Genomic DNA, 18,486 nt, shown 5'->3' on the forward strand with positions numbered 1-18,486 from the left:
CGTAACATCTTTTATCAGTTGAATTAACAATATTATCAAAAATACTTATTGTCTAGCGGCAATTGGTTTGAAGGTAACACCCTGTAGTTTGTTACATTTTTAGATCAATAAAAATGTATAAAAATAAGAAATAATTTCTTTCATATTCTGTCTGCTAGACCACAAGTACCAAACATGTTTGGAAACAGCTCATTTTTATTAATCTAAAAATTTAACAAACTACAGGGTGTTACATTCAAACCAAATGCCGCTAGACAATAAGTATTTTTGATGATATTGTTAATTTAACTAATAAAGAATGTTACGCGTTACTTTATGAGCACACACAAAACTATTGTATTTTTGACCAGCCTGTACCAATTGGAATCAACATGTGATACATTTTTGGAATCAGCCCAGCTAGAGTAATCGGAAAATTGAGACGAAATGGGGGTGTTCCATTTAAAAAAAATGACGGTGACGTCATTACTCGAAAGTAATTCACCCTGTATATTAGATTATTATTTTAAAATACGGTAAATTAAAATGAAAAATCGACGTGTTTCAGGATTATTTCTTAAAATGGTCTGTTTGGCTAAAAATGAATTTGTTCCATACTTTACGGACACAATGTATAGAGATCCGTGATATTCTATGAAATGAAACGATGAAAAACTATAGTGGAAAATTTTACTTGTTTGCAGATACACATTTATTAAAAAATATAACATTCGAATCTTGAAGATTATTTACAAAAAGAATTTCTGTCCAAGATAAAATATCAACAAATCGAATATAATATTGTGAATGCATTGACAAAATGAACCCACAAACAAATTCCACATGTAATAGATCCGTGCAAAAACCTCAAGGAGAGACCGATTTTACATGTTCGCTGCGACGTTTAAAAAAAAAAATTACCGCGAATAGGTCAGACCCAACAACCGGTTAATATATTCACGGAACATAATTGTTCCACTTGCCGCGATACAAATTGAAATTCAGGAGATAATGGCTATAATCAAACATGTCCTGGCGCGATGATGAATGAATCACAGGTATCGAAAACATGTGTTTGAACGGTCGGTCTCGATGTACAAATTATTAATTTAACCAGATAACAGCCGTGGTAAGTCGACTGGGCAACGCTTTAAAACCGTCTTTCTCGACGGTTTATAAATCAACTCGGTACAAAGGTCAAGAATTCGTTTTAGACGTTTTGTATATAGGTGTTCTGAGCTACGATCGGATAGATTCGTTTTAAATTGTTCGAGATAGAGGAAGGCTTTAGCGTTAAGGATCGATTATAAGATGATGATATAGGAACAAGTGCATTTAAGTTTTCTGAAACCAATAACACTGAATGAACTTAGTGCTACTTAAACGTAACCTTAAATTTGGTAACGATTTGAGTAGCAATTGCGAAACAATTGTTGTTAGCATTAAAATATTAATTTGACGCTTCGTAGGATGTATGTTGGGTTGCCTGACAGAAAGTTGATGATTCAATTGAAACGAAAATAATTCTTACTTATTTTAAGATAAGAATTATTGATATATTGCAAAGGCATTCAGGAACACTAATTTCCTGTTAATTGCGTGAATAAATTATCGAAACAATTTCGTTTCAATTCAATAATCTTAATTTTTTTTTTTTATTTTATGGTTACCGTTTTGGACTTGTTCTGTTTGTATCTCGTATTTCTGAAATGAATAAATATATTATATTCAGTCTAATTTGATTTAATTCATTGGTTTTCTACAAACATCGGGTGTTGAAAAAAAAAAGGAATTGTTCAGCTTATGAAGGGTGTTTTTTTTTCGAAGTATATAACTTTAAGTTAGCATTACTGTTCAAGTAGGCAACCGATTTAACAGCTGTCCAGTGATTTATTCTCAGTTTGGTTTGGCAATTCATCATGAATAAACTCACGCCTGAACAACGCTTGCAAATAGTGCAATTTTATTTCGAAAATAATGGTTCTGTGCGGAATACCTATCGCGCACTACGTCCATTTTATCGTCGACAACTTCTGGTTGAATGGCTACGTCAACAAACAAAACTGCCAAATTTGGAGTGAAGCTAATCCTCAAGTGTATGTCGAAACACCGTTACATCCAGAAAAACTGACTGTTTGGTGCGCTTTATGGGCTGGTGGAATCATTGGTCCGAACTTCTTCAAAAACGATGATGGCCAGAACGTTACAGTCAATGGTGATCGGTATAGAGCCATGATTACTAACTTTTTCATTCCTGAATTGAACAACCATGATGTCCAGGAGCTGCGGTTCCAACAAGACGGCGCAACATGTCACACAGCTCGTGCCACAATCGATTTATTGTAAGACACGTTTGGTGACCGCCTAATTTCACGTTTTTGACCTGTGAATTGGCCTCCAAGATCTTGTGATTCAACACCGCTAGACAACTTTCTGTGGGGCTATGCAAAGTCATTGTTCTATGCGGATAAGCCACAAACCCTTGACCATTTGGAAGACAACATTCGCCGTGTTATTGCCGATATACGGCCACAAATGTTGGAAAAAGTCATCGAAAATTGGACGTCCAGATTGGACTACATCCAAGCCAGCCGTGGCGGTCATATGCCAGAAATCATATTTAAAATGTAATGCCACAAGATTATCTTGCGGATAAATAAAATTCATGTCAATCGAATAATCCATCGTTGTTTAATTGCAATTTAAAGTTCTATAGCTCTAAAAAAAAACACCCTTTACTTAAATAAAACTCTCAATCTTCAAAATGATTTGTCACACGACCCCTATTGGCATTTTAGATTGTTGAGAGAGTTGCCACCCCGCTCAAGGGGACTATTTGATGGACCACCCAGTATATTTCCTCAAATCGAAAGCAATACTTTCCAATTCCCAATAAAACGAATCGAACTCCCAACAAAAACAACAGTCCGGCCTCCCACTTACCGACCGCCTGTATATACACGATAGGAACAACCGCTGAATTGGATACCGGTTCGAAGACACCATCAATTCTTGCTTCGACATCCTCCTGCCGCTTTGATAGCCCGTATAACATGCAGCAAACGTGAAAACTTGTTGTGGACCGTATATCTATCCAGACTCTTGTTCTCGGGCTACCGATTTCGAGGTTAGAATACGGGACGGCAAGATATAAAGTCTCGTGACGGTATTGGATGTTGAATTGTTAGTTAACGTTAGAATTGATGGAGCTCCCTGGGTGGTGTCTATTTCGAGAACGTATGGAACAATGTTGTTGGGTTTTTTATTTATGGATGTGTCTTCATCGAATTGATGTGGAAAGTAGATTCGATATTTTGTGAGATGTCCAGTCGACACGTTCTTGGAAATTGTGTGTAGAAAGTTATGTTTATGATGTTTTTTTTAGAGCTATAGAACTTTAAATTGCAATAAAACAACGATCGATTATTCGATTGTCATGAATTTTATCTATCCGCAAGATAATCTTGTGGCAATACATTTAAAATATGATTTCTGGCATATGACCGCCACGGCTGGCTCGGATGTAGTCCAATCTGGACGTCCAATTTTCGATGACTTTTCCCAAAATTTTGGCCGTATATCGGCAATAACACGAAGAATGTTGTCTTCCAAATGGTCAAGGGTTTGTGGCTTATCCGCATAGACCAATGACTTTACATAGCCCCACAGAAAGTAGTCTAGCGGTGTTAAATCACACGATCTTGGAGGCCAATTCACAGGTCCAAAACGTGAAATTAGGCGGTCACCAAACGTGTCTTTCAATAAATCGATTGTGGCACGAGCTTTGGGACATGTTGCGCCGACTTGTTGGAACCACAGCTCCTGGACATCATGGTTGTTCAATTCAGGAATGAAAAAGTTAGTAATCATGGTTCTATACCGATCACCATTGACTGTAACGTTCTGCCCATCATCGTTTTTGAAGAAGTACGGACCAATGATTCCACCAGCCCATAAAGCTCACCAAACAGTCAGTTTTTCTGGATGTAACGGTGTTTCGACATACACTTGAGGATTAGCTTCACTGCAAATGCGGCAGTTTTGTTTGTTGACGTAGCCATTCAACCAGAAGTGCGCTTCATCGCTAATGGACGTAGTGCGCGATATGTATTCCGCACAGAACCATTATTTTCGAAATAAAATTGCACTATTTTCAAGCGTTGTTCAGTTGTGAGTGTATTCATGATGAATTGCCAAACCAAACTGAGAATAAACCACTTGACAGCTGTTAAATCGGTCGCCATCTTGAACAGGAATGCCAACTTAAAGTTATATACCTCGAAAAAAAACACCCGTTATTTTCAACAAATACAATCTCTTACAAATTCTCCTTCGACATTCTACATCCTTATTTTAGAATCCGGTCATCAAAAGATGCTTTCGAAAGATTCTACCTCATAATTTTTTCGAAAGAATTGGTAGGAAATCATAGATTAATAAAAGTCGATCATGAACAATTTCATGCCCATTATACTGATATTATTACCAATTCTTTTTCGTCGTGAAACGTAGTTTTAATCATAACTCATTCCGCAATGCTGGCCCCAACCCTCTGAGGATCAAAAAGCGGCGAAACATAATCCGGCAAAAAATTTTCCACCCCCAAAACTTCGAAACCGTTAAAAAGCGGCAGACGCAAATTGACACAGGCGAGGTTATTAATTTTCATCGATCTTGCGTCGTCAGACTGGAGCCGTTTTCATTAATTCCCGAAGGGACCCACCAAAATATTTGTTTTCGAGGCGACGTTTTCAGGAAAATTAATTATTGGCAGGTAGGCCAAGTAATCGAGTTATGAACTGATCACCTTTCACGGGGAATTTAGAAGTTGGGTGTCTTTCCACCGAGGGATTTTTCAATCCTTACTTCGATTGATTAATTAATTAATTAATTGGTTATTTTTGGACCATTTTAATCAAGAAATAATAAACCAAAATTGTTCAACGACAAAATTTTGTTGAATTAATATTAGAAGGGCTGAAAAGTTCGTAGACTGAGAATAAATCACTTGACAGCTGTTAAATCAGGCGCCAACTTGGACAGTAATGCCAATTCAAAGTTATATACCTCGAAAAAAAACACCCGTTATAATCTGAATTTTTCATTGATTTTCGACAATATTTCACAATTGATTTTGGCGAGAAAAATTCCTATGTTAGCTCACAAACTTTTCAGCCCAACTGTTGGCAATAATAATATGTGTACCTACAATGGAATTCCATAAAATAAAAAATTCGAATCATTTGAACGTCAGTTATTAAATGTAAAAAAATTAAAAAATCTACTCACCATTACGTAATGTCTCTGAATCTCGATTTTTTCACTGGCTAACTTTTCACATTCTAATTTCAAACTGAAAGAAAAAAGAAATCAATAATTAATAGTCATCTTCATATGAAACGAATCATCATTCAAATTTTAATGCAATGAATGTCATCAATTTGAATTATACCTAATTATATTGAATGATAATGATATTAAAAATCTTAATCCTTCCAAATTAGCAAAAATTATAATCGCATGATACTTTCATTGAAGTCAACAACCTCATTTCCAAAAACTGACCTCTTTCGTGGAAACCTTAAATTAAAAAATAAAAAAAACAAAGAATACCAAACTCGATACAAAAGCTAAACTTCCTTAATGCCTTCAATATCGATCCATCCTCCTGTAAATTTAACAAATACAAACTTAATCGCCATCAATAAATAGGCACGAATGCCAACCGAATAACCTTTTCAGAGTTCTGTGCAGCGGCTAATAGGTTCTGTTTTATTCTCAGATGCGAGCTTACATTTGGAATTAATGAACTTTCCATCCAGAATCGATAATTAGTTTCTAATACGCTGTAGACATGCCATGTCATCAGTCCCATCAATTATGTTCATTAAAAATTCTTACTGAATTTCATTACGGCTCCAGGATAGATATACTCGATGAAGGCGCTATAGATAGTTCCATTATCTTTGTTATGGGACAAGTTGTCTCCTCAAATATTTGATCTTCAATTAGAAATGGAAATTTATTCGGTTTATCGCTTTTTTTTTCGGTTGATGACTTCCTGATATGTTCGTTTCTATTGAATTCATCATTTTTTATTAATATACATATATGTAAAATAAAAGACAGAACTGATAAAACTTCTATATCTAATATTTCTGAATTAGGAGATATCATTATAATGAATGGTTTTCCAATAGCAACACTTCACCTCTCAGAGTAATGAACATAGATAGAAGGAGCATATGTCATTTTCAGTAAGTAAATTTTGTCCCCAACATGAACTATCAAATTTGACATTAAGTGCGCGGAAATGAAAACATATCAGTGATACGATATTTCACTCAATTCGCGAGTTTCCCCACAAAGAACGTACTGCTTATGTCCCATAGTGAATCAACGTTTCATATCAACTCAAAATATATTGAGATTAATACCTAAATATATCAGAAATTCAAGCGCGCCAAACTACGTGAAACAACCAATGACACTAGGGGAGCAAAAGTTGCCAAACCTAGGATTTCAGCAGGTAGATATAGAAATTAATGAATACATTGCTCATTATGAATTCGACAATTAGGAAAAATATCGGATTTCAAATATTCATATTTGCATATTCAATTGAGAATCATTAAAATAAATATATTTCCTTCAATATAAATTACATTCATAACGATAATAAAATTTGTGGATTTGAAAATATATCACAATTCGACAACTTAATCGAACCAAGTTGGGGACATGTAAAATTTGCGTATACTCCCTCTATCTATGTTTATTACTCCATGCTTCAGCTCAAAACCTTATCAGTTCTATGAATAAATTCGTTTATTTTCATTTCATGATGAAACTGAATGCAAAACCTTTCTATTTCTCTTCAAACATCAAAATCACATAAATTTCCCAAACTCTCCAATATTTTTTTTTTCTTGACACTTAAAAGAATAATTGAGGGATCAGTAATAGAAACTATTCAACAATAAATGTAGTTTTGGAGTCTAACTCTCTACTTAATCAAAACGATCCACTATAAAGTCTTTTATACACGTGGAAATCAACCAGAGGAAGCCGAACGATGGTCATTCATCTCAACATCAAGGAAGCACTGATGGAGACCTTTCATCCTGTGATAAACATTAAAGCGTCTCTCACTTCCAGGTCGATATAAAAACCAATAAAACCGAACGACGCCTCTGAAGGATTAAAGTAAAGATTAAAGCGGTAGTATGGAAATAGTACGTTATTAAAATTAATGACTTAGAACATCGGAACCAGTCTCACAACCATTCCACGGAATTACAATTTTTAAAACTACATCATAGGTATTAGATTGTGATTACTTTGTGGAAAGTGTCTAAATTGGACAATTGAGCTGATACTCTGTCTCGATACAGCGAATTTCCATTTTATATGAGGAAATGATCCATTTTCGGAGTTTGGTTGTTAGATGGCGACACCGTTTGAATATCCTTCGAAGGTACTGTTTGAATCCGCTATATCGCTAATTTACAGGAAATTGGGGTTTTGAAGTGAATTAAATAATAAAGAAATGATTCGAGTCTACTTACTTATGGTATTGTGCTTGTAGAAAATTAAATTCTTCTTTTATCCTATCACATGATTCTCCTACTGTGAATTTGAAAGGTTGTCCTGGCTGTGGTGGTCCCTGGAATGAAAGATAAATGGGTTAATTACTTGTAAATACGTAGTGGATAATTTTATTTTTACATAACTAATTTTTTGGATGCTCCATATGTTTTTCTAAGAACTTTTCAAAAATAAGTTCCAACTGTACTTATTAATTTCGACCGACACAGAAACCATTGATTTGGTCCACGTGGACCAAAATCAGCATATAATAGTATATTCTAAAACAAGTTGCAGAATTGGCTCCTATCAAACACGAATGCGAAATTCGAAAACGAGCATGAGTGTTGGAATTGCCTTCTGCAACGAGTATTAGACGATAATTTCTCTATTTCAGTCATGTTTTGTGAAATATTGTCAAAATTCAATGAAAAATTCAGATTCTATATCCTAGTGACTTTCGTATAGTATCTTGGCTGTTGGTGTTACTGTTACGATAATTGACAGATTACGGAATTTGAATATGAATCGTACGTTTCGAATTTTGAAATAATTTACAATTACGCATTAAATTCGTGAATGATGTCGGACGGAATCGATTTAACACCACCAGAATTAAGAGAAATTGCGAATTATGTTGCAAATCATTTCACTATATCCAAATTATATTTAATTGACAATTATTGACATTTGTTGAAATTTGATAGGATTGGAAGTCAGTATAGAGAACCACAAAACGAAAAATGTAACTGAAAACGATGCTGTAATGAGTTCATTACAGTACTGTTTTCAGAACTGTAATGAAGTCATTACGATACTGAAATAGAGAAAATGTTTTATTGATGTAACGAATGACAAATACCACTTCAGAATCGTAAAAACCAAACGTTCAACCAGTCTTTCCCGACATATTCAAGTACGACAATGTCAAAACAGGCGAAGAACCGAATTTTTCACCATACCGAAAGTTTTATAACCTCGTTAACTCGAAACTTGCCAAACATGACCCGACTATAAAACATATATAAATTGAATTAGTCCGTTTAAATCAATGAGTGTGAAAATTCCCGAACGAAACTGAATATACCGAACGGGCCCGGTGAATTTGAATAATTTATCAACGCGCGTGCATAAATAAACCAAATACTAGTTTAATTTCGCGAGAAGTGATGAAATGTCCCGTATAACTTTTTTTTTCAGCCCGGACGTTCAGGATAACAATGGCTATTTTGCGAGTTTGCTGCCGGGGCCGGACCAAAAACGCTTTTACGGGTTCGTTTTAGGGGTGAGACAGGGCCGTACTGGATAAAATTGAACTTAGTCATGTTTGTATGGGAATAAAAAAAAATTTGAAATATTTGAATATTTTGTGTCGACATCATGGTTGAATTTTCGGAGACTATTTCAATTGGAATCAAGAAAACATAGAAAATATTATTATAAATACAATTATTCTGCTTAGAAAAAAATTACCTGGAATTGATGATTGACAAAATTATGCAATTTTAGTGCATGTTCCAAATTTGACTAATTTTTAATAGATTCTAACGAAGTTCACCGTTTTTCGGTAAACTACTTAATTTTCTGATTATTGAAGTCGAAAGTTGGAAAAAATCAGTGAGAAAATTTGATCTCTACAAGGAAAGTTATATTTCCGAAACTATAAGTCACAGACCCTTTAAATAAAAACGAGATTTGTTAATCAAGAGGCGATCTACAACTGAAATTTTAAGCCTGTATACTCTCTATTAGTGATGACGTCACACACCGCCATTTTAGTTCTCCTGTCAGTGTTCGGATTCCAAACAAACAAAATGTCATTCAAATTAGTAAGTTGTCGTTGAAGAAATTGGCTTATTTCGATAAATAAGATTATTTAATGAATGATGTTACTATTAATTGATAGACAGAAGGCACGAGATTAATGCCAGTAAGTTCGAACTTGAAGTTCAACTAATGAACACGGCTTTTTACAAAATCTGGGGAATGATACAGGATTCAAACTTACTGGTATTAACCTCGTTCCTTCTGTCTATCAATTAATACTGAAATCGTTCCTCAAATACTCTTATTTATCAAAATAAGCCAATTCCTTCAACGACACCGTACTAATTTGAATGACAATTTATTTGTTTGGATTCCGAACACTGACAGGAGAACTAAAAATGGCGGTGTGTGACGTCACACTAATAGAGCGTATTATGCCTTAACAAGAGATGACAGTGTCACGAAAATAAACAAACATTTTTTGAAAACTTCATTTCACACGCTATAACTTTCAAGATAATGTCCTGGTTTTGTAACTAACAGCATTTTCGTGATCTACAACCTCGAATTAATGAATGTAGAATTATTATAATCCCATGCTGGCAAATTTTTCGTGAAAAAAAATTATTTCAAGGTGACCTAACCATAGAACATCCAAACGTCATCAAATTCTGACACATAAACCATAGAATTTCAATTACCTGTCAAGCAAACATGGTTTTAAACGGCGTAAACTCAAAATAGACCACTCACACGCGTTTTTCCACGTGAAAATCGCCCTTCCTCCATAAAATTCCCCATTATCCACGGTCTCGCCTTCTCGCGTCGCGGATAAATAACCCGCCTATGCCCCCCTTGTCTTCGGGGGCCTTATTAAAAGAACACAGCGACCGCATGTTGTCTTCGCAGGGCTGCCACCCACGTATCTCGGCTTTATTAGGCTCCGAACCGGCTCTATGTCCCCGTCGTGAGCGAGATCGCTCGCGTGATACGCCGGTAGGTGGCGCTGTTTCGCGCGAGAGGCTCGCCCTCTTGGGTTCAATAATTGAAAGGTGTTGCGGGTTTATTTATTGCTTCGGTGGTGCTGCATGGGATTTTTCCGTCTCGCGGTTATGATTTACGCATGGCCAAGTCGATTGTGATCTCTCTTGCAGGTTGTAAATGGTCGTTAGGAGTTGGTGTTTATGGTCGGTGGGGTTTTTGAGAGCTTCATTCTATGGTTATGGCGATTGGAGTTGGTTTGGGACTGATTTCGTACCAGTTCTGATCGATGGGTGCCTAAAGTATATCCAAAAGAACGTATTTATAGTTTCTAGGCTAGATTCAACGAATATATGCTCAAGTTTAAAGAACAATTTATTATTTCAAAAGTTAAACCGTGCAAGAAAGTTTTCGAAAAAATTTTGTTCATTTTCGTGAAACTGTCATTTTACAGGATTTTTAAGGAGGTTATAGATCGATTTTTGATCAACAAAACTCGTTTTTATTTGAACAGTCTGTGACTTATTGTTCGGAAATATAACACCTCTTGAACAAGTCAAATTTTTTCAGCTTTTCTTTGGAATTTTCGAGTATGATATTCCGAAAAACACTAGGGTTATGAAGAAACGCTAAATGGTGTTAGGATCTACCGAATTGAATCGGCTAAATTTCCAACTTCGATCAAAAGCAACAACGTGTTAATGATTCTGAGCAGTGTTTGAAGCTGTTTAAGTGCAATAAACCTGAATTTTTGCGTCGATATTTGACAATGGATGAAACATGGCTCCATAATTTCACTCCGGAGTCCAATCGACAGTCAGCTGAGTGAGCTGCACACGATGAACCGAATCCAAAGCTGGGAAAAACACAACAGTCAGCTGCCAAAGTTATGGCAGCAGTATTCTGGGATGCGCAAGGTATAATATTCATTGATTATCTCCAAAAGGGCCAGACCATCAACAGCGATTATTAAATAGCGTTATTGGATCGTTCAAAGAATGAAATCATTAAAAAACGGTCCCATTTGAAGAAAAAAATGTGCTGTTCCGTCAAGACAATGCGCCGTGTCACAAATCAATGAAAACAATGCCAAAATTGCATGAATTGGGCTTCGAATTGCTTCTGCATTCACCGTATTCGCCAGATCTGGTCCCCAGCGACTTTTTCCTGTTCTCAGACCTCAAAATAATGCTCGCTGGAAAGAAATTTAGCGCCAATGAAGAAGTAATCGCCGTAACTGAGGCCTATTTTGAAGCGAAAGACAAATCGTACTACAAAAATGGTATCGAAAAGTTGCAAGATCGCTATAATCGCTGTATCGTCCTCGAAGCTAACTATGTTGAATAATAAAATCGAATTTTGCCTAAAAAAATGTGTTTTACTATGGTAGATCGAGGACTTATCCATTGTACTGTTAGAATGAGTCTTCTGTACGAGTATTATACATTATTTTCTCTAATTCATCGAATTTTTATTGAAAATAATGTAATATTTCCACAAATATCGTTTAGTAATTTTTGCATAGAAAATTGTTGGTTGGCAGAACTATCTTCTATATCCAAATTTGACAGATGATAGAGAATCCATGACAGGAGAATGGTCGGATCTGCCACAGAATTATAGAAATTAAATTCTGTAGATAGGAATTTTTCAAATTTGATTCCTTAATATTTTGTTGCCTTTAAAAATTTTCGATCGTATATTCGAGCAAGGAGGTTCAATGCGTTTTAATTACTAATTTTCAAACCAGTTCTCGTTTTTTCATTTGATTTTCTCATTTCATCCAACCCAAAACGTAAATGTAAAAATATCAAGGTGGGCTTAATTTTTTTTTCTAAAACGATCCCAAAGCTTCACCATCCAAAACAATAAACCAAAAAAACCTACAAAAAACTCCAAAACCAAATCCGCCACTCTCCAATGTTCATAGAAACACAACAACAACTCAGTCGACCATCAATTATCGAATATAATTTACATATCGAAATTCCCAATTACCGCGTAGCGCTCTCATAATGAACATTTAATTAGCGACCGGCGACCGAAACAAAACACTTGCACTCGACGCTGGGGTCCCCCATAAAATAAACAGATGCTAATGAAAACCGTCCGAATTGTTAATTGCAGATGGGATAATGCAGCGCCATTGTACAGCGCTGAAATCAATCTAGTCGGTCGTCGCTATCACCGAGCAACACGTTCAATTGTTATTGTACTACATGACTGGGTTTTACGCATCCCTAAATGGACAACTTGGATAGTTTCATCCGCGTTCATTAATCCGTGTCGCTGGTCCTTCGAAAAGGGAGTTGGGGGGATTATATCATTTCGTGCATTGATGGCAATAACGAGCCTTAAAAAGGTGGAAATTGTAGAGAGTTACTTCAATCAGATTGCGAATGACGAGACATTTAAAGTTATGGGTCGAATTCGAGGTCGTTGTGATGAAGATTGGAGTGCCCCATGGCTCTATATCAGGGCCCGTTCTTTTCTTTCTTCATATACAAACGACCTGATAACAGAATAGCAGATTCGAAGAATAACAAATCAAAATGATCTTATTGGGTGTACAACTTTGCTTCCGCCGTTTCGCAATAAGTGGTAGTCGAAATAAAGAGATGGTAGAAGTCATACAATAAGCTCAAGTATTTGTAAACATAACGCCATCGCCATAAAGTTATTCTCGATTAAACATATCAGCTTACGAGCCAAATTCTCGTCATTTGCGGGAGGTTTTAATTTTCTGCTTTAATATGAAGAAATATGCGGCTGAGGCTCATCGTATCCTCTCAAATAACTATGGTGAGGCCGCTGTTAGTGAAAGAACTTGCCGAGAGTGGTTTCAACGCTTCAAGAACGGTGATTTTGACGTCGATGGCAGGCATGGCGGTGGAAAAGAGAAGGTTTTCGAAGATACAGAATTGAAGGCATTACTTGATCAAGACTCGTGTCAAACGCATTTCAAAGAATTGGCAGGATCATTGGAAGTGAAGCAACAAGCCATTTAAAAACGCCTTAAAGTCATGCCAATGATTTCGAGAAAGCCGTCTAGATGATTATCAACTATTTTTATGTGTAATCAACTATATTTACACTAGTTTGAGTCGAATTGATTTTATTCATTTCATTGTGTTTGAAATTACATCACATTCCTAAAAACTATTGGTAATAAATATTCATGATGTGGTACAATGTGCATTTATAAATATATTATTTCCATTATATAACTATGTCGATGTATGTACCGAGATCAAAGATAATATAGCATATGCATTATTCATCGAAACTAATTTTTTAATATACATGCATCATAATCCTTGTTCCATGAATTGAAAAACGTGTAACATCTCAAGATTAAATTAGCCCATACTATTTCAATAAGAACTAGTCTAATTTTTTATTTTGATACTTTTTCTTTCTCGATGCATTTGCATTAATTTTTCATAAGCTTCATAATTGAAACTTCTGGATTTTTTTAATCATCAAGCATACACAGCCAACTTTAAAATTTTAGATAAGAATGAAACAATTTTGGAATGATCAATCTATGAACTGTCGAATAATCTTGTCAGCAACAATTGCAAGGAACATTACTCTGATCTAAAATTAATTTCCAGCATTGTTATTGGAGTTGAAATGCATGCAGAATAAAAATAGAGTATGAAACAGCTCTTAAGTGCCTGCGAAGCATTTATATCAATAAATCCTTAGCCTAACCAGTAAAACACATTTATACAAATATACAATATCGAAAGTCATCGCCTTGTAGATGAATGTCATTGATCTCTATCACCAAAACCCAAACCAAAACGGCGAAAACAACGGATTTAATCGAATAAAAATATTTCAATTGTAAAACTGTTTACATATTATCTTTGTTGAACTTCAAATGTGTGAGCAAATTTACCCAAGACGAACTCTCGATAATGAACTGTTATCGTCAAATATTAGCTCAGCATATCGCCTCGAAATTTCCAAAACAAAAAAAAAAACACTTATCAACTGACCGATTGAAGGAGGCATTGAGTAGACTGGCTCTAATCTGAGATACTACAGATTTTTTCATTGAGAAATCGAAATCAATAGCTCGAATGCAGGCATAAATTGAGTACATTGGAACACCATGTTTCATTTATCTACGCAAATGGAGACAACATTGTTACATTTATCAGACTTGGTAAATAGAGACAGTGTTCCAGGGTATGCATTTTGTGTGTAATTAGTGGTCCATATGATTATTTGTTTGTTGTTGGTCTGAGCCCTATGCCAAACACTGTTATGGTGTTATAATGGCCCTAATCGAAACACCATAGAAAATCAACGTCTTTTGAAGCAGGATAGACTGAAGAGGGGGTAGTTTATGTTCTCATCAACGATTTCATATTTTTATGCCACTGCATTGGATTTTTTCCAGTTCTCACTTAACAGATTGATTGATTTATTTTAATAATTGTTTTGAAAATTCTTGGAAAATCTTGTGAAAAAATTATAAAGATACGAATTTGAACATTGACCTCAATTCGTTCTTTGTTTTTATCCTCAAAGTAATGAACATAGAAAGAGGGAGCATATGTCATTTTCAGTAAGCAAATTTTGTCCCCAACATGAACTATCAAATTTGGCATGAAGCGCGCGGCAATGAAAACATATCAGTGATCCCATGGTGAATCAAGGATTGATATAAACTCAAAATATATTGAAATAAAGGGTGTTTTTTTTAGAGCTATAGAACTTTAAATTGCAATAAAACAACGATGGATTATTCGATTGACATGAATTTTATCTATCCGTACGATAATCTTGTGGCATTACATTTTAAACATGATTTCTGGCATATGACCGCCACGGCTGGCTCGGATGTAGTCCAATCTGGACGTCCAATTTTCGATGACTTTTTCCAACATTTGTGGCCGTATATCGGCAATAACACGGCGAATGTTGTCTTCCAAATGGTCAAGGGTTTGTGGCTTATCCGCATAGACCAATGACTTTACATAGCCCCACAGAAAGTAGTCTAGCGGTGTTAAATCACAGAATCTTGGAGGCCAATTCACAGGTCCAAAACATGAAATTAGGCGGTCGTAGTGCGCGATACGTATTCCGCACAGAACCATTATTTTCGAACTAAAATTGCACTATTTGCAAGCGTTGTTCAGGCGTGAGTCTATTTATGATGAATTGCCAAACCAAAGTGAGAATAAATCACTTGACAGCTGTTTAATCGGTCGCCATCTTGAACAGTAATGCCAACTCAATTCAGAGAACTTGAAAATTTCAGATTGGATGTTGAAATTCCAATAATAAATCAACTTGTGGTTTTACTACTGCTCAGTGTTCTTTCTTCTATAGACTCCATCAATATAGTCGTAAATTCTAATTATTATTACTCCATCTGTGCGCCGACCACAGAGAACGATCCTAACCTCACTAACATGAGCCATAGAGGAAGCAGGCGGATGTTCGACTGAAAGGTGAGCAATTTTTCGCTTTCAAAACCTGCAAGTGTTCTTCAATAGACTCCATCAGTACCATAGATAGTCGTAAATTCTAATTATTATTACTCCATCTGTGCGCCGACCACAGAGAACGATCCTAACCTCACTAACATGAGCCATAGAGGAAGCAGGCGGATGTTCGACTGAAAGGTGAGCAATTTTTCGCTTTCAAAACCTGCAAGTGTTCTTCAATAGACTCCATCAGTACCATAGATAGTCGTAAATTCTAATTATTATTACTCCATCTGTGCGCCGACCACAGAGAACGATCCTAACCTCACTAACATGATCCATAGAGGAAGCAGGCGGATGTTCGACTGAAAGGTGAGCAATTTTTCGCTTTCAAAACCAGCAATATATCTCTCCCACACCGCCTGACTGAATACAAGATTGAAATAACGTACAATCGAATTAATAGCGGGCTTTTGCACAATGGGATATCTCAGTACCCTGCTCACGTTTCTTGAACCGCTTACTTCCTCGACAAATTAATTGTATTCTGTATAACAAACTCGTGAGAAGAGATTGTTTGAACAGTCCTGTAAAATAAACAATTCCTCAGCTTCGTCTGAAGAAACAAAGAACAACAGTTTGTAGAGGAAGCAGGAGGGGCATTAGTGCTCGATGGTCGCGCAGGGCCGGCCTCAGGCCTAATCGAGGTAAAGAGACTGATCATAGAAAAATAAACTGAAAACATTAGACAATACACTCTAATAAATAGTCCATTATCATGAATGTCAAAAATGGGACATAAAATTTTAAACTCTAATCATAAAGCATTACCTAAACTCGAAGTTCGAACTTAGAAGAATACAACTTTAAAATAACACTTCAATATTAATCTTCTGACATTGAATTTGAAACATTGAATCTCAAAATTCAACTCTAGAAACCAAATATCAGCCTTGCACACAATAGTGGATACTTTTTTCATTTTGTCAGCCACTTTTTCAATGATTTCAAATATTGTAAAGGGTTTTTTTTGAGCTATAGAACTTCAAATTGCAATAAAACAACGATGGATTATTCGATTGACATGAATTTTCTTTATCCGCAAGATAATCTTGTGGCATTACATTTTAAATACGATTTCTGGCATATGACCGCCACGGCTGGTTCGGATGTAGTCCAATCTGGACGTCCAATTTTCGATGACTTTTTCCAACATTTGTGGCCGTATATCGGCAATAACACGGCGAATGTTGTCTTCCAAATGGTCAAGGGTTTGTGGATTATCTGCATAGACCAATGACTTTACATAGACCCACAGAAAGTAGTCAAGCGGTGTTAAATCACAAGATCTTGGAGGCCAATTCACAGGTCCAAAACGTGAAATCAGGCGGTCACCAAACGTGTCTTTCAATAAATCGATTATGGCACGAGCTGAGTGGCATGTTGAGCCGTCTTGTTGAAACCATAGCTCCTGGACATCATGGTTGTTCAATTCAGGAATGAAAAAGTTAGTAATCATTGACTGTAACGTTCTGGCCATCATCGTTTCTGAAGAAGTACGGACCAATGATTCCACCAGCCCATAAAGCGCACCAAACAGTCAGTTTTTCTGGATGTAACGGTGTTTCGACATACACTTGAGGATTAGCTTCACTCCAAATGCGGCAGTTTTGTTTGTTGACGTAGCCATTAAACCAGAAGTGCGCTTCATCGCTAAAAAAAATTCGCTTATGAGAGTGCGCGATACGTATTCCGCACAGAACCATTATTTTCGAAATAAAATTGCACTATTTGCAAGCGTTGTTCAGGCATGAGTCTATTCATGATGAATTGCCAAACCAAACTGAAAATAAATCACATGACATCTGTTAAATCGGTCGCCATCTTGAACAGTAATGCCAACTTAAAGTTATATACCTCGAAAAAAAACACCCTATTTTTCATTCATTGTACTCAATTCTTCTTAGAAATCCCCAAAGAACTCCCAAGTGAAAGCTGACCTCTGGTTCATAAAACTTAAAGCTCATCTAATGATTTTTTTCTGTCATTTCACGACCCCATTCGCTAATTGCAAATGCACAAAATTTCTCAGTCACGTTGGCAACACCTTTTATTACCTTCCAAATTGGCCTCCCACATATTTAGTTGTCGTCATCCTTGCATAGAGTGCTTATTAGAGGTACTCAAATTGGCAATGTATAATTTAATGGGTAAGTCAACCCACAATTCCACCTAACTGTTATATGTGAGTGTTTGTAATAATAACCAAGATAATGGTTTTAATGTGATGAATACATTGAGGTGCGACACTCTTGATGTAGACTCCTAATTATTGAACCAGAGGCTAGGAAGAGGAGCAATTAGATTTGAACGATCTTAATTCTGCATCAATATTTATGAGGGGGTATCATTTGAGCAGGATGGGTTTTTTGCTGATTGTGGAACCGTAATCTGATTCTTGGACGAATAGATGAACATCTAAAAGAGCTGGGCGTTGAGTGATATACACAAAGCATCACTATAAATAATTATAAGAACTACAGGTTTGAGTATAAGTAATTTTGTTGATGAACATGGTCAAGCTGTTATATCTCCTAATTTATTAGTCACAGACCCCTCAAATAAAAACGTTTTTCAAACATCAAGTTCCGATCTAAAAAATACTGAAGTTTAAAGGCCGTAGCTTACGTCTAGGAGAAGTTGCAGCCTCGGGAATATTATCAAT

General features: G+C 36.0%; 1 protein-coding gene across 3 annotated transcripts in view; it reads right to left on the minus strand.

Annotated features, from left to right (window-relative positions):
- LOC123675874 (transducin-like enhancer protein 3-B) overlaps positions 1-18,486 on the minus strand; it is a 170,369-nt gene that overhangs the window by 113,696 nt on the left and 38,187 nt on the right. For all 3 annotated transcript variants that reach the window (XM_045611416.1, XM_045611414.1, XM_045611415.1), the window contains exons 2-3: positions 7,548-7,645; positions 5,269-5,332 (exon numbers count right to left, since the gene is read on the minus strand). In XM_045611416.1, coding sequence (XP_045467372.1) covers positions 5,269-5,332; positions 7,548-7,645 — 162 coding nt within the window. The remainder of the gene's footprint in view (positions 1-5,268; positions 5,333-7,547; positions 7,646-18,486) is intronic.

Source organism: Harmonia axyridis, chromosome 3, assembly GCF_914767665.1.
Source record: "Harmonia axyridis chromosome 3, icHarAxyr1.1, whole genome shotgun sequence".
Taxonomy (NCBI): domain Eukaryota; kingdom Metazoa; phylum Arthropoda; class Insecta; order Coleoptera; family Coccinellidae; genus Harmonia; species Harmonia axyridis.